At 53.3% G+C, this 27,674-nt stretch overlaps 4 protein-coding genes across 7 annotated transcripts in view; 3 read left to right on the forward strand and 1 right to left on the reverse strand.

Annotated features, from left to right (window-relative positions):
• Positions 1 to 4,453, forward strand: part of XPO5 (exportin 5) — a 30,874-nt gene extending 26,421 nt beyond the window's left edge. For all 4 annotated transcript variants that reach the window (XM_042789783.1, XM_042789784.1, XM_042789785.1 and 1 more), the window contains 6 exons: positions 24 to 86; positions 599 to 681; positions 1,436 to 1,543; positions 1,724 to 1,861; positions 2,020 to 2,184; positions 2,749 to 4,453. In XM_042789783.1, coding sequence (XP_042645717.1) covers positions 24 to 86; positions 599 to 681; positions 1,436 to 1,543; positions 1,724 to 1,861; positions 2,020 to 2,184; positions 2,749 to 2,889 — 698 coding nt within the window. In that variant the 3' untranslated portion in view covers positions 2,890 to 4,453. The remainder of the gene's footprint in view (positions 1 to 23; positions 87 to 598; positions 682 to 1,435; positions 1,544 to 1,723; positions 1,862 to 2,019; positions 2,185 to 2,748) is intronic.
• A 2,393-nt stretch (positions 4,454 to 6,846) lies between these two features.
• POLR1C (RNA polymerase I and III subunit C) lies at positions 6,847 to 10,424 on the reverse strand. Its single transcript, XM_042789787.1, has 9 exons — positions 10,187 to 10,424; positions 9,999 to 10,070; positions 9,777 to 9,884; positions 9,116 to 9,248; positions 8,878 to 8,997; positions 8,522 to 8,674; positions 8,194 to 8,343; positions 7,510 to 7,626; positions 6,847 to 7,162 (listed from the first exon to the last, which is right to left on the reverse strand). The coding sequence occupies exons 1-9, from the start codon at positions 10,253 to 10,255 to the stop codon at positions 7,044 to 7,046; spliced, it is 1,041 nt and encodes a 346-aa protein (XP_042645721.1). The 5' UTR covers positions 10,256 to 10,424; the 3' UTR covers positions 6,847 to 7,043.
• Positions 10,425 to 10,547: 123 nt separating this feature from the next.
• On the forward strand, positions 10,548 to 15,867 carry YIPF3 (Yip1 domain family member 3). Its single transcript, XM_042789788.1, has 9 exons — positions 10,548 to 10,689; positions 10,762 to 10,968; positions 11,043 to 11,149; positions 11,746 to 11,791; positions 12,183 to 12,275; positions 12,621 to 12,752; positions 13,272 to 13,385; positions 13,836 to 13,959; positions 15,378 to 15,867. Exons 1-9 carry the CDS (start codon positions 10,606 to 10,608, stop codon positions 15,497 to 15,499), a joined length of 1,029 nt encoding a protein of 342 aa, XP_042645722.1. The 5' UTR covers positions 10,548 to 10,605; the 3' UTR covers positions 15,500 to 15,867.
• A 4,595-nt stretch (positions 15,868 to 20,462) lies between these two features.
• LRRC73 (leucine rich repeat containing 73) lies at positions 20,463 to 27,520 on the forward strand. The gene is made up of 6 exons (XM_032995362.2): positions 20,463 to 21,145; positions 21,616 to 21,776; positions 22,820 to 22,942; positions 24,135 to 24,235; positions 24,907 to 25,090; positions 26,695 to 27,520. The coding sequence occupies exons 1-6, from the start codon at positions 20,874 to 20,876 to the stop codon at positions 26,763 to 26,765; spliced, it is 912 nt and encodes a 303-aa protein (XP_032851253.1). The 5' UTR covers positions 20,463 to 20,873; the 3' UTR covers positions 26,766 to 27,520.
• Positions 27,521 to 27,674: the final 154 nt, after the last annotated feature.

Below are 27,674 nucleotides of genomic sequence, written 5' to 3' on the forward strand. Positions count from 1 at the left end.
CTGACCTGCAACTGTTTTTTCAGCTGTTTGCTGTGTTTCTAAGAAAGGTGTAGAGCATAACACTACTGCTGCTGTAGATGGAGATGGTGAGTAAATGCCTACCTTTGCCTTTTATGCCCTTGGTGTATACAAGCACTTTTCCCATTTCTTTATGTACTTCTTGAGGGAGAGGCTAGACTGTTGCTGGAAGTTCTGTGTGAGAGGGGGTATAGGTTTGGTAAGAAGCCTTCAGCTCTGTCCTGCCAAGTGTTGCTGGGGGCCACAGAAACCCCAGGTCTAGCCTAGGAACTGACATGCTGTAGGGTTCACAGGTAGCATGTTGGAGCAGCTGATTCCTAAGGTATTAAGAAGGCTGAGGAGAAGAGGGGATGTGCGTGATCTTCCCAAGAGCTGGAGGTAGCTAGTTGGGTGCCCTGCCTGCCCCAGAGGGTGGGTGGCTGCTTTCTGCTTGGAGAGAGAAGTTCTGGCAAGCTGTATCCGCATAACGATTCCATGTGTCAGCTCCTGGCTCCCAGCTTAGCCCTCGCTGAGCCTCCTTATGTCTCCCTCACTCTTTGGGAGGCTGTGTTCACAGTGCTGCCTTTGCTCTGCTCTGCAGATGATGAGGCGATGGCCACGGAGGTGACTCCCCCTGCCAGCGCGGAGCTCACCGAGCTCGGCAAGTGTCTGATGAAGCAAGAGGTAAGAGCTCATGCTCTGACTTCCCCTATCCTTTCTCTGTACTCTGTCACATTTGTCAGTGGTGCAGCCAGATGCTGCCACAGAGAGAGAGGCTACTGGAGCATTCCCCAGTGTGAGAATCTTCTCTTGGGAACATGGGTGTTTAAGGGCCTCGTTAAGGGTTGCCCAAGCCACAAAGCAAATGGGGGTTGGGATCCAGTGTAACACGCAGCTACAGAGTTTCAGCCCTTCTCAGGGCAAGGCCCTGGGCATTCGGCCCCCGAGGTGCTCCCTGGCTCTGCTCCCATTTGGGCTTCAGCCTTCACAAGGAAAAAGTGCACCCAGCAGCTCTTTTTTCCCGTAAAATCTGCCAGAGCTGGCACAGGAGCCACAGTGTTAACCTGTGTGCAGGGTACCTTCATCCCGATACCACTGTACTCCTCCTCTCCTGTGGATGCCTCAGAAGTTCTTGCAGAAGCTTTTGCAGTGACTGGAGAGTAGAAGCTGGTGGGAGTCCATGGGTGCTCCAAGGCCTTTCCAGGGGAGATGAAGGGAGCAGGCTTCCTTGACGTTGGTTCCTCGTGGCAGTGATGGTGCACGCTGGGTGCCTTTGAGCACCTTCAGCTGGAGCAGCAGCAGCATGCAGGATTCTCAGAAGACAGCCCCGAGGAGCTCCTGCAGAGTCCCTGGATTGCTTCCTGGCTCCTTTCAGGTTTGAACCCTGGAGGTGGGAAATTGTTCTGTTGACTGGTTTTCCTCTCGGACTCCTTTTCAGGATGTTTGCACTGCGCTGCTGATCACTGCCTATACATCCCTCTCCTGGAAGGACACCTTGTCCTGCCAAAGAACCACAACGCAGCTCTGCTGGCCGCTGCTCAAACAGGTACCTCTGGGAGGAAGAAGGGATTAGTTCTGGCAGGGTCGGGAGAAGCAGCTCTGTATGTAGTGAGGAGTGTGGCTTTTTCACCCCCGGACACCTTCTCCCTCGGGCAGACCAAGCTGCTGCAGAAAGGCAGGCATGTATTGGCGTCCTGCTTCCGTGCTGACAGTGCCTTTTCCCCAGGTGCTTCCAGGAAACCTCCTGCCTGATGCCGTGTCTTGGTTTTTCATAAGTGTGCTGAAGGGCTTACAGACACACGGGCAGCACGATGGCTGCATGGCAGCTCTTGTCCACCTGGCTTTCCAGATCTACGAGGCCTTGGTGAGAAATTCTGCTCTTTATCCAGATGTGAGGTTGGCTGGGGAGTGGTGGAAAACTAATGCCCTGCCCGCTTGGGTGGGGCCAGAGGAGCTAACAGCCCCCCAGGGAGGGCAGGGCTGCTCCTCCAGCAGAGCTGTTAACTGTACTTGTCCCTGCAGCGCCCTCGCTACGCTGAGCTGAAGGCAGTGATGGAGCAGGTCCCAGACATCCAGAGGGACTCTTTGGAGCAGTTTGATTCAAAGCTGCTCAACCCAACACTGCAGAAGGTGGCAGACAAGCGCCGGAAGGATCATTTCAAGCGCCTTATCGCAGGTTGCATTGGGGTGAGTGATACCCTGGAGGAAAATTAACCTCTTTCATTTCACACCCATACCCCGCAGAAGGGACGGGGCAGCCAGCCTGCCTGCGTCTCCCCAGCTGCCCCCACCTTCCCAGCCTGGAGGCTGTTGCAGCACATCCTCCGGCGTTTGTTGTGTCTCTTAACTCAGAGGTACGGTGGGAATGGCAGCGCAGGCTGAGCAATGCCCAGCAGTGACTTCTCACTGAGAGGCAGAGGGTACTTTGCCCAGGGGTGCCCGGGGCGGGGGGACCAGGGTGTTAAAATGTTTGAACAGATCTGCGAGGTGGGTGCTGGGCTTTTGTGAGGACGGTGGTGTTGGAGCCTTGGTGGCACTGAATGAGAAGCTGATGCACTGGTGGTTACCTCGGTACCCTGGCACTTGGGAAGGACCAGGCCTGAGATCCCCCCCCAAAATGCAAGCACAAGCTCTGGCCTAGGGATTGCTCAGAATCTGGGATCTGCCTCTGATCTCCAAGCAGGCTGCCCCTGAGCTGAGTAGGGGGATGCAGTAATGACTGATGCCTGCTTGTCTGTCTGTCCTCTGCAGAAGCCCCTCGGGGAGCAGTTCCGCAAGGAGGTTCATATCCGGAACCTCCCCTCTCTCTTCAAAAAGGTGAAGCCATCATTGGAGACAGATGTGCTAGAAAATGAGGATGGAGAGGGCCTCACTCCACTCTTTGAGCCCTGAGCCTGGGACGCTGCAACCATCTCCTCCCCTACCTTACATTTTGTCTCTCCTCACAGTAAGCACATTAGATTCTCCTTGTCATCGCCTCCACAAGCATTCGCCTGAATAAAGCCCCTTATGGGTCCTGTCCCACTCTCCTCCCTACACTGGGATGGGGCCTGTGGTGGCATCTGAACCAGTCTTTCCCCGATTCCTTCCCTTCTCCTCCACTGGATGAGCATCCTTAGACCTCTGCTTATCTGCAAGGTGGGAGCTGAGCCCATAGACTCTACTAGGTAAAGCCTGGACACACCCTGTAGCCTTGGGTCACTCTTGTCCCACCTCTTCATCCCTTGGGGTTTAGGATTAATGCAAAAGGCAGAGTAGTGCGCCATGTCAACGGGGCCTACCCTAATCTTTCTGCTGGGTGCTAGTAGCCAGGCTTGGTAGGGAACACGTCGGACACTCCTGTCGTGCAGATCAGCACTTGTCCCTGGCAGACTGGTATTCTGGTGAGTCCATTCCCCTCCAGGATGCTGAGCCTCGGGCTGAGGGCTGCGTGCCAGGAAGCCTAGCAGCACTCTAGGATCTCCCTCGAGATCAGCCTTTCTAAGGTGCAGCTGCTCTCTAAAAAGAGGCAGACACTGTCATACATATATATACACATATATATGTATACATATGTGATCGTACAGCTTGTTCTACCCAGAGCCAAATGGAAGGCTCTTTACTTTGTGCCAGCCTTTCTTGGATATCTCTCAGGGGGAGCAGGACAGATTTTTTTTTTTTTAATTATTTTTGATTTTTACCATGCCCTGTAGACTAGAACATGGCCAGTGCTGGGTACACACAATCTGGACCAATATCTGAAGCACCTGCAAACCAAAAGGGATCTCCTTGCCCCGTGGCTGTGGAGGTGACAGTAGCCTGTGTTTTTACCCAGTTTGGTGGTACTTGGAGAATCGCATGGTGGGGCAGGAGGGGTGGGGTTTATACTGCAGTTTACAGGGGGGAGCTAGGTCAGAAACTGGGTTTTAGATGAAGTGGGACTCTATCAAGCCACTCCAGTCTGCAAAGCTGGTCCTTCTCACATGACAAATGGTTCACTCGAGCTATCCTAGTGTTGGCACAGGAGCTGGGTCTGTCCAGAGTTAGCTGGCGGTTTTGCCATCCAGGAGACAGAACAAGTAATAAAACTGTGGCGGGCAGAGAAGGTGCTGTCTCTACTTGGACAGACTGGACAGAAAAGCTGGGGCTGGGAGGGGTTGGAGCGCAGAAAGGAGGAGGGGGCCTTGGGAAGCCACTTGCCCTCCCGCCCCTGTTGCTCCACCAGCACCCTCCACTTTCCTCCTTGCCTCAAACTTTTTTAACCTCTGAGCTAACATGGCTCCTGGCTCTAGCAAAGGCTGGGTGTATTTATTGTGTTGTGATATTTTTAACATTCTGTGACTTCATGCTAGACACAAGGGTTTTTTTTTAAATGGTTTTTAGAACCTTTTTTGTAGGAATGTTTAAATCTGAAGCTGTCTCTGAACTGGTTGTGTTACACCTCTGAATGTCAGTAAAGCTATTCCAGTTTCATATACATGGTGTTGTGTTTCATTTTTACTGTTTTGTCCATTTCAGCAAGATCTGAGGCCTTGTGCCCAGCCTGCCATGCTAAGGATCGTTCACCACTCCTTATTCCAGCTACCAAACAAGGAGCACCTTTGCTGCTAGTCAGCATACGTTATCAGGGAGGGGGATGAACCATTCCAGACTCCGTAATTAAATTAGAAGGCAAGGGGAAAATTGCATTTTAAAGTATTTGTCACTCACAGGTGGTTTACATTAATTCCACATCAGCCCCTAGGTACCAGTTCACAGCTTGAAGGGTAGATGTTGCCCGAATGAAACCCTTTGGCATGGCTATTCCAGGGTATGTCCCATAAGCAGTAGGGAGAATAGACAAAGCAATAGCACAGAAAAGTGCGTGTGCTACTAAAGTAGCCTCCAAACCAAACCCTAGCTATTGCCGGGAGGAACAGTGTCTTGTGGTAGTACTGCAGCTAGGCCAGAAGTCTCAGCTGCCCTTTTCAGCAACCCAGGGAGGTGATGTAGCTATTGGCTTTGGTCTGTCCCCTCATCTGATGAAGGCTGCATGAAAGGGCTCTCAGAACAAAAGTGGGAGCCCTCCAAGAGGTGGGCCGGAGCAACATCAATGTTTCTGTTGCAAAATGTTTTTCCAAGGCCCCAGCTGTAATCCAGCTGAGCATAGAAGCTGCTTTAGCTTGTTTAAACTGAAAGGATCCAGTTAGAAATCACTGTTTTCCAAATGGGATTAACACTGTTTTTCAAATCGGTGTTGATTAGGAACTAGCCACAAGCCAGATGGAAAGGAACTTTCTTATGCTTATGCTGGCACTACCTCTGTTCCTCGTATGTGTGAGGCAGGTACTACACAGCTGACCTAAGTGAGCATAAAGCCCAGGGGAGGTAGCTTGGCTAAGGCTGGTAGGAGCTCTAAAACCAGGAGGTACAGACTACAGGACTTAGGCCACCTCTTGGCTTCCCAATGCTCCCTTCTAAGGGTAAGCAGATGACTGAGACCCCGTGAGATGGCTCAGCAGACGAGGTCCCTTCAAGCCTGCTGAAAGTAGATGCCATGCAAGAGTCAGCAAGCACAGCTGTGAAACACTGACTGCTCCCAAAACAGCCCTGACAGGAAAGCAGCCAGCTTCCCCAGCAACCACTTACCAGTCGTCTTGAAAAAAAACCTGGAAGCAGGGCATGGGTCTGCAACAGAGCGTAGTGACAGGGGACAGGTTGGGATGGTAGCCCGGAGGCCAAGCGTACCTCTTCCCTACAGCACATCCACCCTAACACCTGTAAGCATGTTTACAATATAAATAACTATATCTCAGTGAAACATGTAGAGAAAAAGTACAAGTTGCTACACTAAATTCTAGCATTGCACTGAGGATTGAAACCAATACTCCCAGCTGTTCCCTGTGCCAGTTCCTTCATCAGCTTGTCAGGAGAGACTTCACAAGCCAAGACCTACCCAGTGCTGAGTGGTGCTCACCACTGAAACTAACTTGCAAGTTCTCCCAGGCCACCCTGGGTGGAGACAGGCCTCCGACTGTCACTTGCCCTCCACCATCCAGTTCTGCTTTGAGGTCAGCCCAAAGTACCTTCAGTTACCGAAAGGGAGAACAGAGTAGTCAAATTAACACCTGGGAAGAAATGCCTCACCTTATATTTAAGAAGGGACAGTCAGTCTTTACAGAGCATGTTTTTAAACCCACACCTTTGCACAGAGAAGCCCAGTATTGTATCACAGAATCACTGAATCGTTTGGGTAGGAAGGGACCTTAATGATCATCTAGTCCCAACCCCCTGCCACGAGCAGGGCCCCCTTCCCCCAGCCCAGGGGGCTCCCAGCCCCGTCCAACCTGGCCTTGAACCCTTCCAGGGAGCGGGCAGCCACAGCTGCTCTGGGCAGCCTGTGCCAGCATCTTGCCAGCACCCTCACTGAAAAAAACTGTCTTCTGCCCAACCTAAGGCCCGTTTAAAACCATTGCCTTTTGTCCTGTCACTACAGGTCCTGGTAAAAAGTCCTTCTCCTTGCCCCTTTTATATATTGAAAGGCTACAATAAGGTCTCCTCAGAGCCTTCTCTTCTCCAGGCTGAACAACCCCAACTCTAAGCTTTTCTTCATAGGAGAGGTGTCCCAGCCCTCTGGCAGCACGGCCTTTTATCTACCACATTAACTATCCTGGAGCTGGTTTGAGACACCTGCAAAACAGGCCTGTACTGATACTGACTTGTTAAATCTCACTGATCTGCTGCAACGTACTCTACTACACTGCCACATCAGTCCTCTTCACATACTGCATACAATCTAAAATAAATGCTATTATTCATCTCTAAACCTCCTGCCACTTTCTCCTCTGTGTATTACGGCCTCACACTTGTGTACAGCACAGGAGACAGCTGTAAAGAAAAACATTTATTTTAGTGCATCTCCTCACTGAGGCTCATTACCAACAGACAACAAATTCAAAGAGATGGTCCTAGGAGTCTTAACAAGCCCATCTCAAACCTCTTGCTTATAGAAGAGGAATCACCCCTGCAGGCAGATGCACGAAGCCCAGAACAGCAGTGTAGGGATAGGCCTCCCAGCTACAGCCTGGTCAGTCCATAGGCACAGCGTCCAGCTCATTCAGGAAGCGCTGACACTTTCCCATCAGGATCTTGATGGCTTCGCTCACCAGCACATCTGGAGGCAAGATACCCGTCGACTCCACTGAAACTGCACAGAGACACAAGTCAGCACAGCCAGTGGGCAGCTTCAGCCTACACCTGGCTCCAGCACTTCTGTCCCTTATCTTCCCTTACACTGCATTTCTGACAAGCCAGATCTCCACCGCCAGAGGAGAAGAGCTTCCATCTGCCAGCCAGAAGCACAAACACATTCAATCCCAAAGCAGCACCAAACCACAACCTCCCGAGTTACCCACTGCAATACGAATGTATGAATGCTGATGATGTGGGAGGGGAAGGGGGAGGCAGGGACACAGCTATACATGCTGGCCAGTCTCTTCCTGTTTGCACAAACCACAGCGGGGTTCTATGTCCTGTGGAAAATGGGGCACTTACAGATGTAATGGTTTCGTACTCTTGCCAGGCGCACGAGGTTTTTCAGACCCTCATGACGGAAAACTTCTCTGCTGAATGTGTCCAACCGTGCATTGGCTACTTTTGCCACCTTCTTTCCTAAAGGGGAAAAAACAAAACGAGATGGGCAACTGCAGCAGATGGGTGCCCTGTGGTCACAGCAGGTGCTTACCCCTCAAACATGCACTCCCCCATCAGCAAAGGCGGTGAAGCCACCAATATGGAGTTAGCACATCCCCAGCATCTAACTCCAACCTGAAAGAATTGGTCTTCTTGAGCAGTTCCAACCCAAACACAAAGGTTGTATGCACCCCTGGGCAGGACACAAGAAGTCTTCTCCACGCTCAGCTGCTGGAAAGAGCAAGCTCACTACCCAGTCTCATAGACAATTGAACAGCGCTGGAAGCTGCTGTCAGCAGCTGCAGAGCTCTGTGGATAGGCACCCAATGCCTTAGCATTTCAGGGAGACCCCAGTTCATCACCCAACACATCTGCATGTGACAGCCATTCATCCATAAAACCAGGCTCAGAATAGCATGAACGGCTGCTGATCTGCAAGGCAACATCACAACAATGTTTTGTCTCTACAATGTTTGGCTCTAGTCTCTAATCTGTCTCTGCTGAGGTTTGTAAGCAACAAGGCACTTAGCACAGGAAAAAAAGTACCCTTGATATTCTGGATCTCAATGACTCCAGGAGAAAAGCACTTCTGCAACATCTCAGCTGCCTCATCCTCAATAGGCTGCAGGAGAGTAATGTCAGGAAGCAGTCGATAACTAGCCGTGGCCACAGGAGAAAACTTGGCATGATCTTTACCTGTATGAAGAGTTAAAAGTCAAGGATGAGGGCAGGATTCAGGGAACGAGAGTGCAAGGATGCTGGGGCCTGAAGTTCCAGGGGAAAAGCCAGTTCACCACCCTTCCCCTTCACACATCTGTGCCCAAGTCCAAGCACTCACACCCCTGCTCCCGCTGCCCCAGGACCCACGACTCACCTATACCCTTCACACAGTGCATAAGCACATCTATTTCCTGGCCAGGTCGCAACAGTGCAATAAGGATGTCATCGTGAACGGGTCGGAAGTCAGCATCTGGGAAGAGGTCTGTCTGGTTCCCCAAGGGCACCCACGTCATATGTTTACTGTACACTGCAAAGAGAAGCCACAAGTATCAGCCAGCTGCTGTCTCAAAACAGGTCGCTGACCTGTGCAGGACTGGAGATAGCAAAAAGTTTAGCAGAATGAGGGAACCAGCTCGCTCCGTTCAGAGGGCTGAGAAAACAGACTGAATCCTGTCTTCCGAGACCAAAAAAAAAGAAAAAAACAGCATTTATTTTTAGGAGAGATCTCACCTTTATGATTGAAATATAGTTCATTAGGATCAGATGACTCCTTGGCTGCCTGAGGGTTTCGGCTGCATTTTATTTTCAGCTGGAACTGCAGAGTATCAATTTCTGTGCCGCTTTCATCTCCTGGGATGGGGAGAACAGTAAGAGCCTCTGTGGAATCACACTTCTGCTCAGTTATATGACCCTGACTTCTTACCTTGGGGGAAACTTTCAATATTTCTATTTGATCCAAGACCCTCACCTTGGTTTCTATACTCGAAGAGTCGAGGGTCGGCTCGAATAGGGATGAGGCCCAAGCGATGAGCCAGAATCTCATCCTGCACGATGGATGTGTTGTTGTACACAAAGACTTTCTCTACAGCCATCGTTGGCACCTCAGGGAGACGAGAGATCGAGTTAGCGTAAAATGACAGTTGAACCACACACCAACAGAATATCCAGCTAGTGTGTCCCTCCTCTCCCATAAATAATTGCCCTATAGACTATTTTTAGCGTTATTTCTGCCAAACCAGGCAACCCAATACACTCTTACACCAAATATACCCGTCTTAATTTTGTTGTTTGGGTTTTAAAACAAACGACCACAAGAAGTGAAGGGCAGGTTGCTCTGCAAACACTACCAGCAGCACCGTTAAGAGCAACAAGCGCTGCCGCTCCTGATGCTGCCGAGGCCCTAGCCCTCTCTGGGCTCCCGGCACACGTGCAGAACGAATCTGCGCTTCTCTTCCAAACCCAGAAGCTGTCCACAAGGGCTGACGTAAGGCAGGACCTTCCCCGCTCCCCATCACCCAAGCCGTGTGTCCCGCTCCCCCGCTCCTAGGCCGGCACCCCCAGCCTCTCCCCGCAGCTCCCCGGCGAGCCTCGGTGCCCGCCCCGCTCCCCTCGCCCGCCCGCAGCGGTACCTCGGCGAGCAGGATGCGGCGGAACGCGTTGGCGATGGCGGCGTCGATGCCCACCATGTCGAACTCCAGCAGGCCCTCCTCCTCGCGGATTACATCCACGCGGAACGCCTGCACGGGCCACGCGCCGAGGGTCACGCCGGGCGCCGCGCCCGGGACACGACCCGACCCACCCTCACCCCCACCCACCCACCCACCCACCCCCGGCCGGCGGCGCTCGCCCACCTCCTCGAAGCGCCGCTGGTCCCAGGCGTCCTCGTAGCCGGGGTAGTTGCCGGGGAAGTCGGTGGTGTGGACCTGAGGGGAGGCAGGCGGGGCCGTGAGGGGGGCCGGGGGCCGTGAGGGGGGCCGGGGGCCGTGAGGGGGGCGGAACCCGGGCGCGCCCCCCGCCGCCCACATCCCACCCCACTCACGTTGCGGACGCCGAACTCGCCCAGCACCACGCGGTCCCGCATCTCGTCCGTGCCCCGCTCGGCCGCCATGGCCGCCGCCGCCGCCAGCGGGGGGCGGGGAGGGGGGGGGCGGTGCTCCACGGCACGTGACGGGCCTCCGCCCGCCCACGCGTGGCCTCGCCGCTCGGGGGAAGCGCGGCGCCCTCCCCGCCGCCGGCAGGCCCCGCGTCCCTGCAGCAGCGCATCTCCCCCGCTCGGCCTCTCCGTCCCACTACGCGCCGGCCCGTTGTTCCCCGACTCCTCCGCGCCCTCCTCCGCCCGTGCGCCACACACAAAATGGCGGCGGCGCCCGCCCGCCCGCGGTCTCGCGAGAGCCTGGACTCCCCCGTGCGTCACATCCGGGTGCTCCCGCCGCTGGCGAGCGGCGGTGGCCGGGCACCATGGCGGCGCCGGGGACGGCCGCGGCGGGCGGCGGCAGGAGCGGCACCGGCGCCGACTGGGGCGGCTTCGAGGACAACATGCAGGTGAGGCCGGGCCGGGGGTGGCGGCGACGGGACCGAGCCGAGCGGGCGCTGACGCTGTCTGCCCCGGCGCAGGGTGGCGGCTCCGCCGTCATCGACATGGAGAACATGGACGACACGTCGGGCTCCAGCTTCGAGGACATGGGGGAGATGCACCAGCGCATGAAGGAGGAGGAAGAGGAGGAGGCGGAGGGCGAGGCGGGGACCGCGGAGGAGGAGGACGGGGAGTTCCTGGGCATGAAGGGGCTGCGGGGGCAGCTGGGCCGGCAGGTCGCTGACCAGGTGAGCGCGGCCCCCCGCCGCCCCCCGCCCCGGGGGTCCGCGCCCGGCCGCCGCAAGCTCCCTTCTCTCCGCAGATGTGGCAGGTGGGGAAGAGGCAAGCTTCTAGGGCCTTCAGCCTCTACGCCAACATCGACATCCTCCGCCCCTACTTCGACGTGGAGCCCATCCAAGTGCGAGCCAGGTGGGCAGGGCCCGGCCTGGGACATCTCGCCGGCGGGAGGCCGTCCCCACGAAGCGGGCGAGCTGGGGTGGGCAGCCAGTTTCGCAGGAGGGTTTGGATGTGGGGAAACGCCCTGTGCCTTCTCCCGCTTTCCTTAATGAGGCCCCTGGGGTGGGCTGGCAGCCCTGTCACCCAGCGTTGGGTGACATGAGGGCGGAAGACAGGGCTGCGGGGCATCTTCAGCCTTTTAGTACTCAGCTGTGTTGTGTGGCTTCTGTTGGGTTTCCAACACAGCTGTGTCCAAAAGGGTAAAGTTCTGTGAGGCTGGATGAAGAAAGGTGCCTTTCCTTCCTGCTGTTCTGTCAGTGATCTCTCAGCCCTGAGTGGATCCCTACATGTTTTCATCACATCTGCCCCCAGCAAAGTTAACCTACTGATAGTAAGGTTTTTCTCCTTTTGTTACCTTATGTGACCCTTTAGAAGGAATCTCTATCCCCCAAGGCCACAGCAGAAAGCACTGGTAATGGGTATATGGGATCTTTTCCTTTTGAAGCATTTCATTAACCATCCTGTTGTCTTCCCTGCTCCTGGTGTCATTCCCTGCTGCTGTGATGCAGACTGCTGGAGTCCATGATTCCTGTGAAGATGATTAATTTCCCACAGGTGAGTTCCGTTTGGCTTAATCAGACTACATGGCCAAGTGAATGTCTCACAGACACCTTGTAAAACTAAAGTAGTCAATATTATTAAGGACCTGAGTTTGTTAGGTGTTCATCTCGCTGAAAACGTTGGTAAACCCTTTCCTGTGGAGGTTCCAAACCTCAGTGTGCTAGTTTTAATGCTGGTCCAGTTCCAGACCTCTAGACTTCACGCATTCCAGACTCCTCATCACACAACCTATTCTGCCTGGCTCCCGTTAGCAGTGGTCTTGCTGTTACTTCTCAGGCAGCTAGGTGATAAACGTCATCCAAGGCACTTCTCACATTGCTCGGGGCGGGGAGCCTGGCTTTCAGGAGCACTAATCAAACCTTCCCTGATCTGTCTCCTCCTGTAGAAGATTGCAGGTGAGCTGTATGGACCCCTCATGCTGGTTTTCACACTGGTGGCCATCCTTTTGCATGGGATGAAGACTTCGGACACTATCATTGTACGTCGAGTCTCAGTGATAAGTTGTGGTTTGGCTGGGCTCTGGATTGCTATAATGATACTAGAAACAGAGAGGAAACCTCTTCCATGACTGAATAGCATCTTGCTGAGAAGCAGATTGATTGGAGGACGAACCTGTTGGCTTGGGGATAGGAGGAAGGATGCATCAGGAAGTCTTGATGGCTCTGCTGCTGGGAGAGATGGGGTGTAGGTCATGTGGCACCCTGAACACTGCTAACCAGCTATCTGATAATGCCTAGAAATGCTCTGGGACTCTCTGAGATGGAATTTGGGTGCTGGCAGGTCACTTCTTTGAGTCCTCCTTATCCTGACACTGTCTCCACAGAGGGAAGGCACACTGATGGGCACAGCCATTGGCACCTGCTTCGGTTACTGGTTGGGCGTCTCCTCTTTCATCTATTTCCTGGCATATCTGTGCAATGCCCAAATCACGATGGTGCAGATGCTCTCGCTGTTGGTATGTACAGATGGAGCTGCCCCAAGATGCAGGTTGGGTGCACGGTGTTCCAGCACAAGCTCTTCCCAAAGACAGGGAAAAGTCCTTGTAAATTGGTAGTCCCAGGTAACTGCACTGGGACAACCTGGAATTTCAGGATGCTCTTCTAAGCTGCCCCATTCCAGGCACAGCAGTAACACAAAGAGGCAGTTTCTTCGTGCAGGTCTCCTGCTTTGCACTTTCTGATTCGAGAGCCTGGTGGTAAAAAACCAGGAAATGCCAATTTCTCTGGAATAGGAGGCTCCTTCCTCCGTTCCCGAGTTGTTGCAATCTCTGACATCCCTGTGAATCCTTCAGACAGATTATCTGGTTGTGAGCTGCTGTTAAAATTGTTGTGCTGGTTGGCTCTTTGGCATTGAATGAGTGGTTTGTGAAGCTTTGCCCTAGTGAAGCGCTGCAGGAATAGGCTGCTTATGATCTTGACCAAAAGCCCTTTGTGTGAGAATGACGCTTCTAATGTGGACGCTTTTGTTTTGTCAGGGCTACGGTCTTTTTGGACACTGCATCACTCTCTTTGTCACCTACAATATCCACTTCCACTCCCTCTTCTATATCTTTTGGCTGGGTGTCGGTGGACTCTCTACGTTACGAATGGTAAGGGCTGTTGTCTTCTGGGGACAAAAAACGGGACAGAAGTGTTTACTTTCTGGTCTTGGGCTTGGCAGTTCATTTCACAGCCAGTCAGGCTGCTGTGAAGAACAGTCTGAAGCTCCTGGGTCATTTTGATGCTGGTGTATGGAGGTTATGCTTGGCTTAATATCCTCACCCATTCTAACAGCTGCAGGAGGTTTATTTCCTTACAGCAGCCCTTGCTGCCGTGGAGAGCTGTGCCTGAGCATCCTGCACTCTTGGCAAGAGTGGGCAAGGCTCGCCGACGCAAAACAAAGTCAGATTACTCTGAATTTGTTGGTGCAGACTGCGAAAAAGGCTCTGGGCAGTGTTTCCACTGGTTCCCACTACTTGGTCCATCCTCCTGTGTGCTCACGACTGCAATGCCAGAGGCTCAGGTAGCAGCTACCTCGTCTCTGATCACCTCTCTCCTAGGTTGCTGTGTTGGTGTCGCGCACTGTGGGGCATACCCAGCGGCTCATCCTGTGTGGGACCCTTGCTGCTCTGCATATGCTTTTCCTCCTCTATCTGCACTTTGCTTATCACAAGGTGGTAGAAGGTAAGCAAGGGAGATATGAAGACATACCCTGTTAGAACTGGGGGACTAGGAGCTGCTTGTTGCTTTCTCTCTGAGAGAAAGGATGTTTGGGTCTGACTTGAGGGCAGCCCACCGAAGAATGACAAGCATTAGCTGTATTAGAGGAAGCTGTCGAAGCAGGACGGCAGGTAGATGTGGGGTATTTTCTGTGCAGAGTTGTAGGTCTTCAGTACTAAGTTGTGAGGCAGGATCATTACTCTTTCCCCACAAGTGAAGTGTAACAGCACTGGCACATGCAGATGCTCAATCCCTTCCTGAATCTTGCTGAATTCAGGTTGCTTTTCTCTGACCAGGAAATGTGTTGTAAGTCTTTTTCCTTCTTTGTGTAACACCTTTTTTATCTTGTGTTGTATGACACAGATTGCAGAAGCTGCATCTTCCCCAGTCAGTGCTGTTTACGAGGCTGTACATGTTCAGGTCTCCTTTCTGTGTCTCTTTGTTTTTTCCTAGCAAAGCCTTCACTCTCCTTAAAAAAAAACAAAAAAAAAAAACAAAACAAAAAAAAAAAAAAAAAACAAACACAAAACAAACCTTCTCCCACCCTATCACTAGAGAGTTTCCGGATTCCTACATAGCAATTCCACAAGCCTCTATGAGTTCAGACAGCTGGACCTGTTCATGATATTTCAGATAAATCTGCATAATTTGGAGTTATAGCATAGCATTACAAGTCCTTTTAGATGTAAATACTGTTCTTTCTTCGATCTGTTCTTATGGCACAGGTTCTGAGCCCTGATCTGCAATTTTTCAGGAGATGAAATAGGATAAAATATATTCCAAGCAGTTTTCTTCAAGGCACTCAGAGACTGATTATCAGTCTTGAGAGGGTAATTGACAGGGACTGGAGGACACTTGCATCCATATGCGTGTTTCTTGCCAAGCATGCTCTATGTTTGCATTGCAGTGATAAAAATTTCACATTGCACGCCCAGCTGCAGCTCCTAATGTGAGGCTGCACGTACCTCAGGAGGAAAGCAAACAATTAGTCTAAGAGCAGGATCTGTGCTGGGATGAGGTTGGGAGAGGATTTTATCAATGTGCCTCAACAGAGCAACATCCCTGGCAGTGTCTGCATTTGGGTCAAATGGCAGGGGACTGGATCTGATACCCTCAAAGTGAAATCTGTGTTCCTCCTGGGAGTGCACAGTTTCCCTGCCCCAAGGACACACTCTGATCTGTACCCTGTGGTCTCTGGATGGAGGCATTTACTCATGTTCAGTCTTTGGGGCTAGATGTCTACTCCTATCACCTGGAAGTGCTTTACATTTCCTGGGCCCTGCCGCCATCAACCACTACCTGGCCAGAGAGAAAAGCAAGAAGAAACATGCCATCTGTATCTGAACTATTGTCACTCTCTCCTTTTTTTCCATTTCCTGCAGGTATCCTGGACACACTGGAAGGACCCAACATGCCACCCTTTCAGAGAGTTGCCCGAGACATTCCAGTTGTTTCCAATGCTGTATTGAACACAACAGCCAAAGCCATTGCATTGACCCTGTAGTTTCACAGACTTGGACTTGCTTCCTTCACTACTTTTGGGGCTGCATAGGGCCATAATAACCTGCTGCCTCTTAGGAACAGGACAGAACAGCAGGACAAAGACTTGGGTTTCTTTTCCTGGACCTGTCCTTTGGGTTGCAGTTTTGGGTAGCTGCGTGGACTGCACCTCAGTGACTCGGAAGAACTCCACTCTTCCCCCACCCAGGTCTGGGCTGTCTTGAGTAGAGCGGTTCTGTTGCCTGCATGTTTAGCTGGGATTTCCCAGTGCAGTTTGTCCCTTACCCCTCTTTCCGCTTGCTGATGTAACTCCAAGGTATCTGCCCTGTTCCTGTCCTGACGAGGGAAGAATTAAATTGATGTTGGTGCTGAGTGATGTCTTACGTTTGAGCCTACTTGTGTAATGGGAGAGTGCTGTTGGGTTGGGTCTCTGTGCCTTTATCTGTCCTGCCCTAGACTCAAAGCAGGATTGTTGGCAATTTTCTGCCGTCCTACTTCAAATGTTCTGTGATATGTGGCCTGTCTTGGGCACCTTTTCTCTAGCCCAAGAGGCACAGGAACTTTAGTTTTTCTGGAGATTTTCAGGAACAGCACGATGTTTAACCACATGCTCTTCCTTGTCACGTTCCACACTTAATCCTCTCATTTGACTTGCTCCAAGCTGCTCTCTCACATCACCATCCGTTCTCATGTGTATGTCAGAAATGTACGTCCCCATGTTTTCACAGCACCTTTTGTTCTTGCCACCCTTCTGCCCAATGTTGCTCCATGGGACAGCAGTTCTGACTGCAGGGGCAGCATGTTTGTGCATGGTCTTCTCTGGATATTTCTGTTAGGCGGCTAGTTCAGCCCACTCTCACGCAGCTTGCTCTCATGTCTGCCAGCCATGGGAGACCTCATTCGTCTGAGCAGGAGCAGCATTCTGCTCCCCCCAGACACACTGTTTCCTGTGTACTGTCTGGCTTTTCAAGGCAAGTCTATGCCTTATTACTGAAAGGACTCCTAGAGCCCTGAGTCTCTGGCAAAATTTTCTCCAGTGTTTCCATTAAACAAAGGGAGAAATTGAGGGAATGTGCAATGGTAATAGAGTTGGCACATTTATCTCCAGCATACTGATGCAGGAAGGCTCCAGTAAGGATGAAGAAACAGAGCATCCCAGCCAAGATTTACTTGCACTGCAGTAACTCATGATTGAGTAGTTCAGATGTAGCCTTCCCTGTTGGCTGATAACTGGCTTTCACCTTTTCTCCCTGTAGCTCTGGGTGATGAGAGGAGAGAAGCCACCACCCCTCAGAGAAGTTCACCGTTATGCTCAGGCTAAAAAAAAAAAAAAGATGTTTCCCTTCCTTAGTGTACTCACAAGTTAGCTGTGCACAAGGCAGATAGCATGTCAGAACTGTATTCTTTGGTCCTTTGCTTATATTAGTGCGAGAGGATGCAGCTGTAGTGTGATTCAGACTACTGCCAAGGTGCAATGAAAGAGAGGAAGATAGTGCCAGCTATTGTCGTCAGGCTCGTCATCTGCTTCCGTTAAAACAAAAATGTCACCAGATAGGACTTCAGCATTTTCAGTCACAGATCTACTTTCCACTGTTTGCTTATTCCTGAGTTCATGGTTTGTTCCCCTTCCAAGAGCAAGAAGCTCATCTGCTAGCAAGCACACATATAATAGACATATTCTCTCACTCTTTCCCCCCACGCCCCTTGGGAAACTTATTTTGGCTAAAGAACACCATTCAGAGCAAGTTATTTGGGGGAATCAAATTAATTATTTGGGATAGTAGTCTTCACATTTTTTGGACCAATTGAACCACTTCAAGCTCCTAGAATTTCTATTACTTTCAAACTTGACAAAATGGAGGCATGTAATGCTGGAAAAATGGAGTTTGTAACACTGACTCTGGTATTTCCCTCTTTATAACTCCACAGGAGGCTGGTTTCTAATTCACACTTCTTGCCCTGGCAGCCTAGAACTGGTCTGTTTCTCTTGGTGCAAACTCTCCAAGCACAGGCAGGAGGGAAGGAGAGGAGAAAGACACAATTGTCACTAGACTAAGTCCAGTCAGGAAGAAAAATCATTCTGCACCAAACTATCATGGTTAATCTACACTGTTGGAGAAGAGCTGTGCTCCCCTCCTGCACCTAGCCACTTGGCTAAATCAGAGGGATGAAGCTGTGCCCTGTGTTTTCACTCAAAGCACAGGAGCAGTAAACAAACTTTATGCTTCCCCTGCACAGCTTGTGTGTCATGTCAGCTGAGGACAGATGACCAGGGTGACAACCAACCACCCTCTTGGATGCTGTGGGGCTTGCTTTGCTCCAGTTCTTCAGCTCTGATTAATTCTCTGTGCAGCAGCAGCTGGAAGCTGAACTGTTCAGTACTGCCAGAAATTCAGTACTTGGCTGAGAGCTTCAGCATCTCCTTCTGCTGACAGGGGGGGACACACTTTTGCAGGGAAATGCATGTGTGCTGCAGTTCCAGGGAGCATGCTGAGCATGCTGAGCACGCAGCCTTAGTAAAGTCCTTGTGGGAGGGCATCTCACTGCTTACTCAAGTCCTCTAGTTATCAGGACAAGCCTCACAGCCCTATCATGCCAGCCTATCTCTGCCGTTGTTTCCTGCAATGGCTCTTGCAGCAAATCTAAAATAATTTTCTCATTCCTCCCTTGCAGCAAATCTGAAATAACTCTCCCCTCTTTTGAGGAAGGGTAGCTCTGTGAAAACTGTTTAAGCCCCTTTTTATTCAATATGATAAACATATAAAGCTGTCAGATTAGAAACAAGAAGATAAAATATATATTAAAGCATTTATGACCTCCTCCTCTCCTCTGCAGTACCTGGGAGTCCAACCCTTCTTACAGTCCATCCTTGTTGCACTAATTGTGACCTTCCTTAATTGTGTTTTGGGTTACAGGTAGGCTGTTTCTTCTTCCATTTATCCTCCTTCCTGCATCTAGTCTCACTCTAACTGCTCCTCGTCCACTCCTTTTGTCTATTTGTTAGCTCTTAATTGCATCCCTCTAGAGAGTCAACTCATTCTTTGTGCCCCCAGTAGGCAAACAATAAACTACCTTCCTCATACCTGCTGGGTAACTGCACATGACAAGAAAGCAATATCTAGTTTTTTGCAAAATACCACTGCCAAATTCCCTTCTGCACAGCCCTTAATTGGGTTTAGTTGAGCCAAAGCTTTGAACCATTAGCTCGTGTGACACTTTTCCCAATGTATTTGAGCATAAATCCAGGTAGGACACTTGTCTCCTCAATGTGCTCTTGCTCCTGACAATAGGCAGTGAAGCTGCCAGAGCTAGGGCATTAATGCTTCGGGGGCTGCTGCTGTCAATTGAAGTGGGACATGTCCCAGGGGCTCACCTCCAAGCACTTCTCTAATAATAGCCTGTTTAACAAAGCATGGGTTAATTAGCACCTGGAGGTAACTACGAGGTGAGACTGAGTGTAGTCTTCCAGTCAACCCCCATAGCTCAGCAGCCGCTATTTTCCTAGCCATTCCCCTGTCCACCACTGACATCCAGCCTCTGCCCCTCACAGTCCTGTAATACATAGGATCCTGTTCTCACCTGGACCATTTAGTGTGATCTTAGAGATCAGTTGCTTCTTTTTTCAAAGCCATCACCTGTACCACAGCTGAATGCTTGCAGCTGCTGCTCATATTCCAGCACAGATGTGTTGCCAGGCCAGGGGTCTGTTCTTGGCGTGTGTTGCAGGCACAGTATCAAGCCCAGGCACCCCTGTACAACAAGGAAACAGAGATGTGTGTAGGTAGCTCTAGAGAACAGCAATGGATTGCTCAAAGGGCATTGTGACACCTGCACTGTAAATTAGATGCTGCAGCCAAAGTCTTAAAGCTGACACCCGAGTCCAGCTTCTTATCTGCTTCTCCCTTTGTCTCGTTCAGGACCTAACCTGCAGCCCTCAGCTCAGGTGACCTGCTCCTCCATTTCAGCAGAAGAGAACTGCTTCACATCCTCCTCCACATCCTATTTTTCCCCTCACTTTCCATCCCCTCTTTCCCGCCCTGGCCTTCAAACCAGAGGAGCCTGGGTTTGTCCCAGAGTTACCCACCAGACTGGAATTTGCTTGAGCGCATATGCAGCAGCCAGATTAGTTACGTGCAGAAAGCTGCCTACTTAGGCGGTTTAACCTAATTTCCACATCACTGGCTTCCCTTTTCAGCTCAGCAGAGCTGAAAACGCAGGGGCCCTGCTTCCCATTCCTCTCCAAGTTCAGGATTACCTGACGGGGGAGAGAGGGGACAAATCCCTCCGATCTGTACCTGCGAATTAGCAGGGGGGGAGGTACACCCCTCACGCCTCAGGTCAGGCTGAGGGTGTAGGCTGGGTGCCGCAGGGATAAGGAAGCCTGCAGCACTTTCCCCAACCCTGCACCTTTCACCAGCTGCCTCCCAGCACTGGCTCCACCAGCACTGGGCCATGAGGAGTGGCCCACACCCACCTCGCCATTAAGCCATGGGTCCAAGCTCGAGGTGTAGCGGGTTTAAGCATAGAAGTCACCGAAGCTGGGAGAAGACTGCAGTTCCTCAGACCAAGAAGCACCCAGACTAATGCCACAGCCCAACGGCTTCGGCCCCTTCCCCAGGTGGGAGCGGGGCTGGCTGGGAGAGCCCTTCCCTGGGCCTTCTCTCACCCTCCCTCCCCTCCTGAGTCGCCTCAGCGCCGGGGACGCAGCCCCGGCCCCGCCATGGCCTCGGGGCGACAGGCAGGGACCAGCGAGCACCAGCGCCGCCGCTCAGGGGCTTCGAGTGGCGCCGGCACCCAAGATGGCGTCGGGGTGGGATGAGGGGGCTCCCGCCACACCCTCCCGCTCCCGCCCGCGGGCGGCCCCGCCCGGCGGGGGCCGGGGGAGGGCGGTGGGAGGTGGCGGCCCGCCCAGGGCGGTAGGAGGGCCCGGAGCGGCGGCCGGGAGGAGGGCGGGGCAGCCCCGCAGGTGCGGGCGGAGCGGGGCGGGGAGCGGCGGGGCTGGCCGGACCCCGCCCAGCGCTGCTGGCTCAGCGGGGAGGGCGCGGCGCGGCCCCGAGGTGGTCGGAGCCCGGCGCCGGTCCGGATTAGTCCCCGCCGATGGCTCCCGTGGGTCTCGCCACCCGCGGAGAGGCGGCGGCGGCGGCCCCGCCGGTTGGAGTGGGGCGGCCCGGCGGCCGCCGGTAAGGCTGAGCGGTGACGCCCCCGGGGCCGCGGTGGGCCGGGCCGGGACTGCCCGGCGGCGGCGGCGGCGGCAGCGGAGGCGGCGGCGGTAGCGGCGTTGGAGCCCGCCCCGGCCCGCAGCGCGCAGCGCGGTTCCCCCCCGGCGCCCAGCCGCCGCGACGGGATCGGCGGGCGGCGGCTCCCCGAGCAGGGGGAAGATGCTGCCGGGGTCCATCCAGATCTCCGGGGAGACTCTGTCGGGCGCCGAGATCCGGGACATCTGCGAGAGCCTGCGGGAGAACTCGGTGCGGCTGCTGTCGCTGCGGGGCTGCCAGCTCTCCGAGCGGGACTTCGGGCACGTCTGCCGGGGGGCGGCCGAGTCCCGCTCCCTGGCCCAGCTCAACCTCAACCTGGGCATCGTCTCCAACATCAACCGCGTCAAGCAGCTGGCCGAGGCCCTGAAGACAAACCGCTCCGTCCAGTCCCTCTTGTGAGTACAGGGGGGCGGGGGCTGTCCCTGCCTTCCTCTGGGATGGGGATGGGTCTTTCTGGGGCTCGCAGCTCCGGGCCACCCCTGAGTTTAAATCTTGTAGGAGGAAAAATGCCCTTGACGTTGCAGAGGGTAACCCCTCGCCCTTCAACCGGCTGGGAGGGAGCCACTTCTGCCCCCGCCAGCTGGGCACGGCCCTGGCTTTCAGTCTCGACCTCTCCGACCTGGTTGCCCTGGTAGTGGGGGCTGCCCCTGCCCTGCCGGCATCCCCTGCACCCCCTCATCCTGGCCAGGAGACGAGGGCCACCGTAACAGGCAGCTGACCCTCACAGCAGAGGCTTCCCACCGTTTTTTCCTCACCTGGGGTTAGGATTTGTCGTTCTCCTCGTTTCATCTGCTTCTCCCTCCTGCCAGGTTAGTTAGCCCCCAGGAAGAAGGCTCCACAGTAATTTTACCTTTTACCCGCACAGCCTCCATGGGAGTCCCCTGACAGATGCAGGCTTGGCCCTCCTCAACCCTGCTCTCTCCATCCACCCCTCGCTGGTGGCTCTGGATCTAGGAGACTGCATGCTGGGTGATGAAGGCATCAACCTTATCTGTGGGCTCCTGCCACCTGACGGGGCCAAGTCTGGTAAGCACCAGGGGCTGTGGGCTGCACAATGACCGGTGGAGCTTTCACACAGAGCAGATGCATGCGGAAGTAAATCCTTAGTCCTGGAGGAGGCAGGCTCTGTAGCCTGCCTGGGCTGAGGAATTTCTTTCCCCGACTTAAGTAAAGAAGAAAAGCCAAGCAATAAAGGAGCAGATCCCTCAGGCAGGCATGGGCTTTCTGCTATTGATCTGTCCTGCTGGCAGTTTGGAGCTCAGGGACCAACAGGTTGCTTCTGGTTCATGACAGGAGCATTTGAAACTGGAGGAAGGGACAGCTTGGACTTTGGGTTTATTAGTTTGTATTCGCGTGTTGATAATGACTGTAGGTAAATATACAGTGTGCTCCCACCTCAGCACTTGGCTTTACTGTCAGTGCCTGGGAATTGTCCCTGCTTGTGAATGCACTCTGCGAGTGTGTGGTTGCATGGTCATAGCCTTAGCACCAAGACTCAATATCTTTGCAGGGGATGATCTTTGGTGGTCAGAGGCCTGTGGGCCAGTTAAGCTTAGAGCTGGCATGTGCTGAGGTAACACCACCCCTCTCTCCTGACTCTCAGAGTGCTTTTCATCTCTCCCCAGCACCTCCTCTTCTGTGTGCTGACAGTGTCACTCATGCTGTTATCTCTGCTGGCCACCCCTCCCAGGTGCAGGCTTCGGAGCCTACTGTGGCTGTTGTCCTCTCTCCAACCTGTCACTTCATGCCACATTCTTCTGATCAGTCACCTCACAACCCCCCTACTCGTTTCCATTGTGTTTGCTATTTAGGGTAAGCAGGACACAGGTTCGGAGAGCGGAGAAGTGGGGCAGTCACAGCATGGGTAAATGAAGAACTACTGCTGAAAGCACTGAAATATTTCACTGATCAGTGAAATATGTGATGATAGTTGTCAGAGCAAACCAAACCCTTTAGCCTGCTGGAGTACAGAGGACATGACCCAAAGCTGTTCTGGTTAGCTGAGCTAGTTCCTCTGAGACTGCTTCCGTGACCCTAAGGCTCTGGTTTGGCTTCTCTCTCTTCTCCAGGCCTCAAAGAGCTAACGCTGAGCGCCAACCCAGGCGTCACAAGCAAAGGCTGGGGACGCCTGGCCATTGCAGTGGCTCACAGCTCACAGCTCCGCGTGCTGAACCTGGACTACAACCCCCTTGGTAAGCTGGAGGGCCAGGGAGGAGGATCAGGGGCCGCTGCAGTGCTGCCTCTCGGTGGGTGGCTGGGGACCAAGCTCTAGAAAAGCAGTAGAACATCACCAGCAGGATGGGGAAGTTTCTTGCATAGGTGCCTTCTGATCCCCAGAAGCAAGTTCACCCTGCCAGGCCCCTCCAGCTGTAGGGAAGGCCAGCCTTGCTGCTTTGCTTGTGTGAGGTGGCCATGTGCCCAGCAGGGAGGCGCAGAAAGGAGGCTGTGCTTTGCCCTCTCCAAGGCTTTTGTCGTCACACTTGACCCTCCACGTCTCCCCTGGGTGCCAATGCTGGCTTGGAAGATGCAGTATGTCCCTGCGCTCCCCCTTTCATCTTCCCAGCGGAGCAGGGAGGAGGAGGAGGAGAGCCTGGCACTCGTTGCCATAGAAACCAACTCTCTCCAGCTCTGCTGCAAGGTGGTGAGGAGGAGACCGGGCCAAGCCTCCCTGAGCATCAGCAGGGTGCTCCCCTCCTCACCCCATCTGGAAACAGAGCCTCCTTCCAGGCCCCGTGTGTCTGACCAGGTACCTCCTCTTGGGCAGAAAAGGCCCCTGACAGCAGCCCGTTTTTTTTTTTTTCCAAGAGAAGGTGCCACAGTTGTAACAGTATCTTGGCACTCACCAGGGAATGTCAGGAGAACACACTGGAGTCTTGGCTCTTCACCAAGATCGACCTTTAATGCTCCTGGTCCTGCTGCATTCACACCCAAAAGTCTGCCCCCTTTCCAGGGAGGCAGTCCATCAGCTGGTGCAGAGTCCTGTGTCTGGCTCCAGCCTCCCCCTAGACTGAGGTATTTGGTTCTTTATTCTGCAGCTGGGATGTGTTACAGGAACTGTTAAAGGCCCTTGCATCCTTGAGTAGGAAGGAGATTGGGGAAGATATGGTACCTTGGGGAATAGAACCAATTTTACCATGTTCTTTTGTGTTCCTCCTGATAATCAGTGACTCCTGTAACCACAAAATGGCGCACCTTTACCTTGTCTCTTTTCTCAGTTAACAGCTTTTTTTTACCTCCCAAGATAACTGAGGTTTAGAGGTTGTCTGATGGCAGAAATACCCAGAGGATGTTTCCATGACAGCCCCAGGCCCATGAAGGCACGTGGTGTTACATGAGGGAAGGCAGGCAGGCACTGCTAACAGTCCTGGTTTACTTCTCCCACAGGTGACCAGGTAGCAGGGATGCTTGCTGTCGCTGTGGCCTCCAGTCGAACCCTTGAAGTTCTGGACTTGGAGGGAACAGGACTTACCAACCAGTCAGCCCAGGTATGAGAGCCTACAGTTACTCTACAGCATCATTAACATCTCAAGGGCATACAGGTCTTGGCTGTCTACAGAGGCCCTAGGACCCGTACCTGCCTCCATCCCCGAGTCCACGTGCATCCCCATCCCACCCTGCGCCCAGGGGTGCTGTTGCTTTTCCCTGGCCCATTGCACTCAGCCACAGGAGAAGCTTGTAAGCCAAAGCTCCAACCTACAGCTCCAGGATCTCCCTCAAGTCAACAGGGAGAAACACGCTGCTCTATTCGTAGTTTGGTTTCCTTGGAAGTAAGGGGTTGGACTTGTGACTGAGGATCAGAGCTAAAGCTCTGTGGACAGACAGAGACCAGATCTCAGTAGCACAATCTCTCCTCTTAGAGCCCCAGCTCTCAGTGGTAAGAGGGGACTACCCTGGGTGTGTGGCAGCAACAGGGTGCAGAGCAGTCCCTTCCTTTTTAGACAGAGGCAGGAAATCCAGGCTCAGCTGTTCCCATAGAAAGATGGGAAGTCATCAGGCTCTCAGAAAGCATGGCAAAGGGAGGTCAAGGCCCAGGGAAAGCAGAGGGAAGAAGAGGAGAGCTGGAGTTTGCAGGGAGACAGAGCATGGAAGCTCTTTCTGCTCAGCCTAGCTGCTGTTCGTGCTGCTTGTCAGCCTCTTTATCTCGTTCTCCACCCAGACCTTGCTGGACATGGTAGAGAATTACCCCACAGCCCTACGGACACTCATCCTGGCGGAGAACAACATTAGTCCCGAGCTACAGCAGCAGATCTCTGACCTGCTCTCAGAGGGTGAGGAAGAGGAGGAAACAGAGGCTCGTGAAGTCACAGCCAGGGAGAAGAACCCCTGGATCTGCCAGAACAGTAAGAGCTTTGGGACCTGGGCTGCGGGCAGGGGCTGACAGGCAGGAATTGGGGTGTCTGGGGTGTTTCTAGCGCCACGGGTCTCTCATGGTAGGGTTGGTGAATGGGGACTATCCCTTCTCCCTGGGAACTGGAATTCAGACAGCCTCCAGGCATGACCTTCATGTTAAATAGCATTGGGTTGAGCCTTGCTTGGAAAGGCAGCCTCCAAGGACAATGCAGCTGCTGCAGAGTGGAAATGGTACTTCAGAGGCGTTTTCCCTGCTGCTGCAGGAACAAAATCGTTGTGCAACGTCTTAAAACTCAAGGGCAGGAGCATTAAAGATCTCGGGGGCCTTTGCCAGATATCCTAGCCAAAACTCATGTAATTCCTCACTGCTTCCAGAATCCCCCTGCAATCTGCAGAGCATCAGCTATTCCCAGCTGTGTCTCAAACGTGTGAAGGGCTAGCCAGGTGCTGCTGCCTGTCTGTTGCTTATAACAGAAAAAAAGGTATATTATGGAGATAGCCTCTTGTGTATAGCTTGTATATATGATATTGTATATTGTTATGCCTACATTGTGATACTCATGCTGGTTTGGTTTGGTATTTTTTTTTTACCTTTAGTTGACCTTCCCCCCCGCTCCCAATTCTCATATCAGACTAGCAGCAGACAAGTATAGCTATTCCCTGGGCCTCAGAACATCTGGATCCTTATTTATTAGAGCCAGAAAAATCCTTTACTGACAGCACTGGCCAAGTTTTGGATGCAGTTTCCAGAAACTGATCCTCAAAATATAGTTCCCACATAGCAGTTTTGAAAATGTAGGACTCTGGCTCTGAAGCACACAGCCACGAAAGATCTTCTCCCTCACATCCAGGGAAAAAAAAACAATTTTTTTTCTGCTTAAAAAGACTTCTGGATGGGAAACTGGTGTCCTGCTGAGTTTCTTACTTGCTACGTGTGCCCAACCTCCTTGCAGCTGATTCATTTGGTCTGGGGAGAGTTGCAAGGTTCCTGGCTGGCACTCTGTCCCATCACAGAGCCAGCAAGCTGCCCTCACCTTCCCGAGGCAGGCAGGGGAGGGCTGCACAAACCCTCTATTCATGCAGCGCCGAGTCAGGATTTCCAGAACCTTTGCTGCCATAAAATGGCTGCTTGCTTGCTGCGTTCCCTGCTTTTGGGAAAGCAACACCACCCCCCTACGTGGGTTTGGTTGGCTTGCAGCAGCCGGTCTCACCTGGACACTCTAGCTGAAAAGGCACTCGGTGAGTGCAGCTTGAAAGGTCTGTGCAGGGCTGGGTCAGCACAACCACTATCACCTGCAAGAGTATGTGGGGAGGGTTCAGAGCTGATGTTCCTCTCAACAGCCAACATAACAAATGCAGATCCCCACCCTGGGCTCTTGCTGCTGTTTCTGCCTTCTCCCCTCCCCAAACATCGATTCTGTTCTGCTGCGTGACCAGAGTAGACTTAGTTACTGCTTAATCTCACATCCTCTCAGCAGTTTGCTTTGCACCCTGCAGTGCTCCAATTCCTCATCTTCACCTCTGGATCTGGAGTACCACCCCGTGCTCTCCGGCAGCCCAAACGGCTCATGGTTTTTTCCCTTTCTTGCCGTAGATTCCAGCTCCCAGATGGTCCTGATGACGTCAGGCCTCGGTGACAGCCTCTTAGCAGAAACAGAAATGTAGCTGGGCTACCCTGCCTGCTTCTGCCGAGAAGAGCACCGTGCCCGCCGGGGGGAGCGTGCGTCCACCAGCCCCCCGGCCTCCTTCCACCGGGCTGCCCCAGCCGTCTTCTCACACATCTCACGTCCTGTTGATGCCCCCCGTGGCTCTCCGAGGGCCGGAGCCTGGTCCGAACGAAACCTCTACACACGTCTCTGTGTTGCCGCGCGCCCCGTCGGCCGCTTGTGATTGTCCAGTTGCTGCATGTGTAGCTCACGCTGCCCTGCCTCTCCCATCCCTCCTTCCCCCTCCACCCCCCCCCCCCCCTTCCCAAAACGCCCGGCTGCGCCCGCCAGGCGCAAGCTGTATTTATTCAGATGTGTATAAGAGATGTTCTTTCTATTGCTTGTGCTGCTGTCGCGGGGAGAGTTTTATAAAGGTGACGGAGGTGGCACCGCGGGCCCTCCGCGCCGCCAGGGGGCAGCAGCCCCGCGCCCGGTGCCCGCCGGGCCCGGGGGGGAGGTCGGCGGTAACCGCCGTTACGGACCCCCGGGGGCTCCCCGGGGCCCGGGGGGTGGAGGGCTGGGCCCCAGCCCCGCACCCTCGGGTGAAGGCTTCAGCCCGCTGTAGGTTTCGCTGCTCGGCCAAACGCCCCTCGCCGGAGCGAGGCGAGGAAGATTATGTTTCAAGGCTCAGATTAGGGTGGAAGATTAAATTGTGGCGGCAGCTGCTACTCAAAGGAGCTCAGAATAAAATCATTAATTATGGGAACAAAGAAACAAGAAACTCTTCCTCTGTTACGCTTTGCATGCACCTAGGTCAGAAAGGGCACAGGCAGCATAACTTGGGAAGACGGAAGAATTTTCATCACAGCCCTCTGACCTCTGCAGGACCGCTCAACGTGAAAAGGAACCGCTTCCAAATGTCTGCATC

Source organism: Tyto alba, unplaced genomic scaffold (assembly GCF_018691265.1).
Source record: "Tyto alba isolate M040663 unplaced genomic scaffold, T.alba_DEE_v4.0 Super-Scaffold_16, whole genome shotgun sequence".
Lineage (NCBI taxonomy): Eukaryota > Metazoa > Chordata > Aves > Strigiformes > Tytonidae > Tyto > Tyto alba.

Coding starts and splice junctions, on each gene's coding strand:
- POLR1C (XM_042789787.1), bottom strand. CDS start 10,255: ATGGCGGCCGAGCGGGGCACGGACGAGATGCGGGACCGCGTGGTGCTG. Junction 8,998..9,115: donor CTTCGAGTATAGAAACCAAG/GTGAGGGTCTTG, acceptor TCCCCATCCCAG/GAGATGAAAGCGGCACAGAA. Junction 7,627..8,193: donor TGAGATCCAGAATATCAAGG/GTACTTTTTTTC, acceptor TTTCCCCTTTAG/GAAAGAAGGTGGCAAAAGTA.
- YIPF3 (XM_042789788.1), top strand. CDS start 10,606: ATGGCGGCGCCGGGGACGGCCGCGGCGGGCGGCGGCAGGAGCGGCACC. Junction 13,386..13,835: donor GACTCTCTACGTTACGAATG/GTAAGGGCTGTT, acceptor CCTCTCTCCTAG/GTTGCTGTGTTGGTGTCGCG. Junction 13,960..15,377: donor TTATCACAAGGTGGTAGAAG/GTAAGCAAGGGA, acceptor CATTTCCTGCAG/GTATCCTGGACACACTGGAA.
- LRRC73 (XM_032995362.2), top strand. CDS start 20,874: ATGCTGCCGGGGTCCATCCAGATCTCCGGGGAGACTCTGTCGGGCGCC. Junction 24,236..24,906: donor TTACCAACCAGTCAGCCCAG/GTATGAGAGCCT, acceptor TTCTCCACCCAG/ACCTTGCTGGACATGGTAGA. Junction 25,091..26,694: donor CCCCTGGATCTGCCAGAACA/GTAAGAGCTTTG, acceptor TTCTTGCCGTAG/ATTCCAGCTCCCAGATGGTC.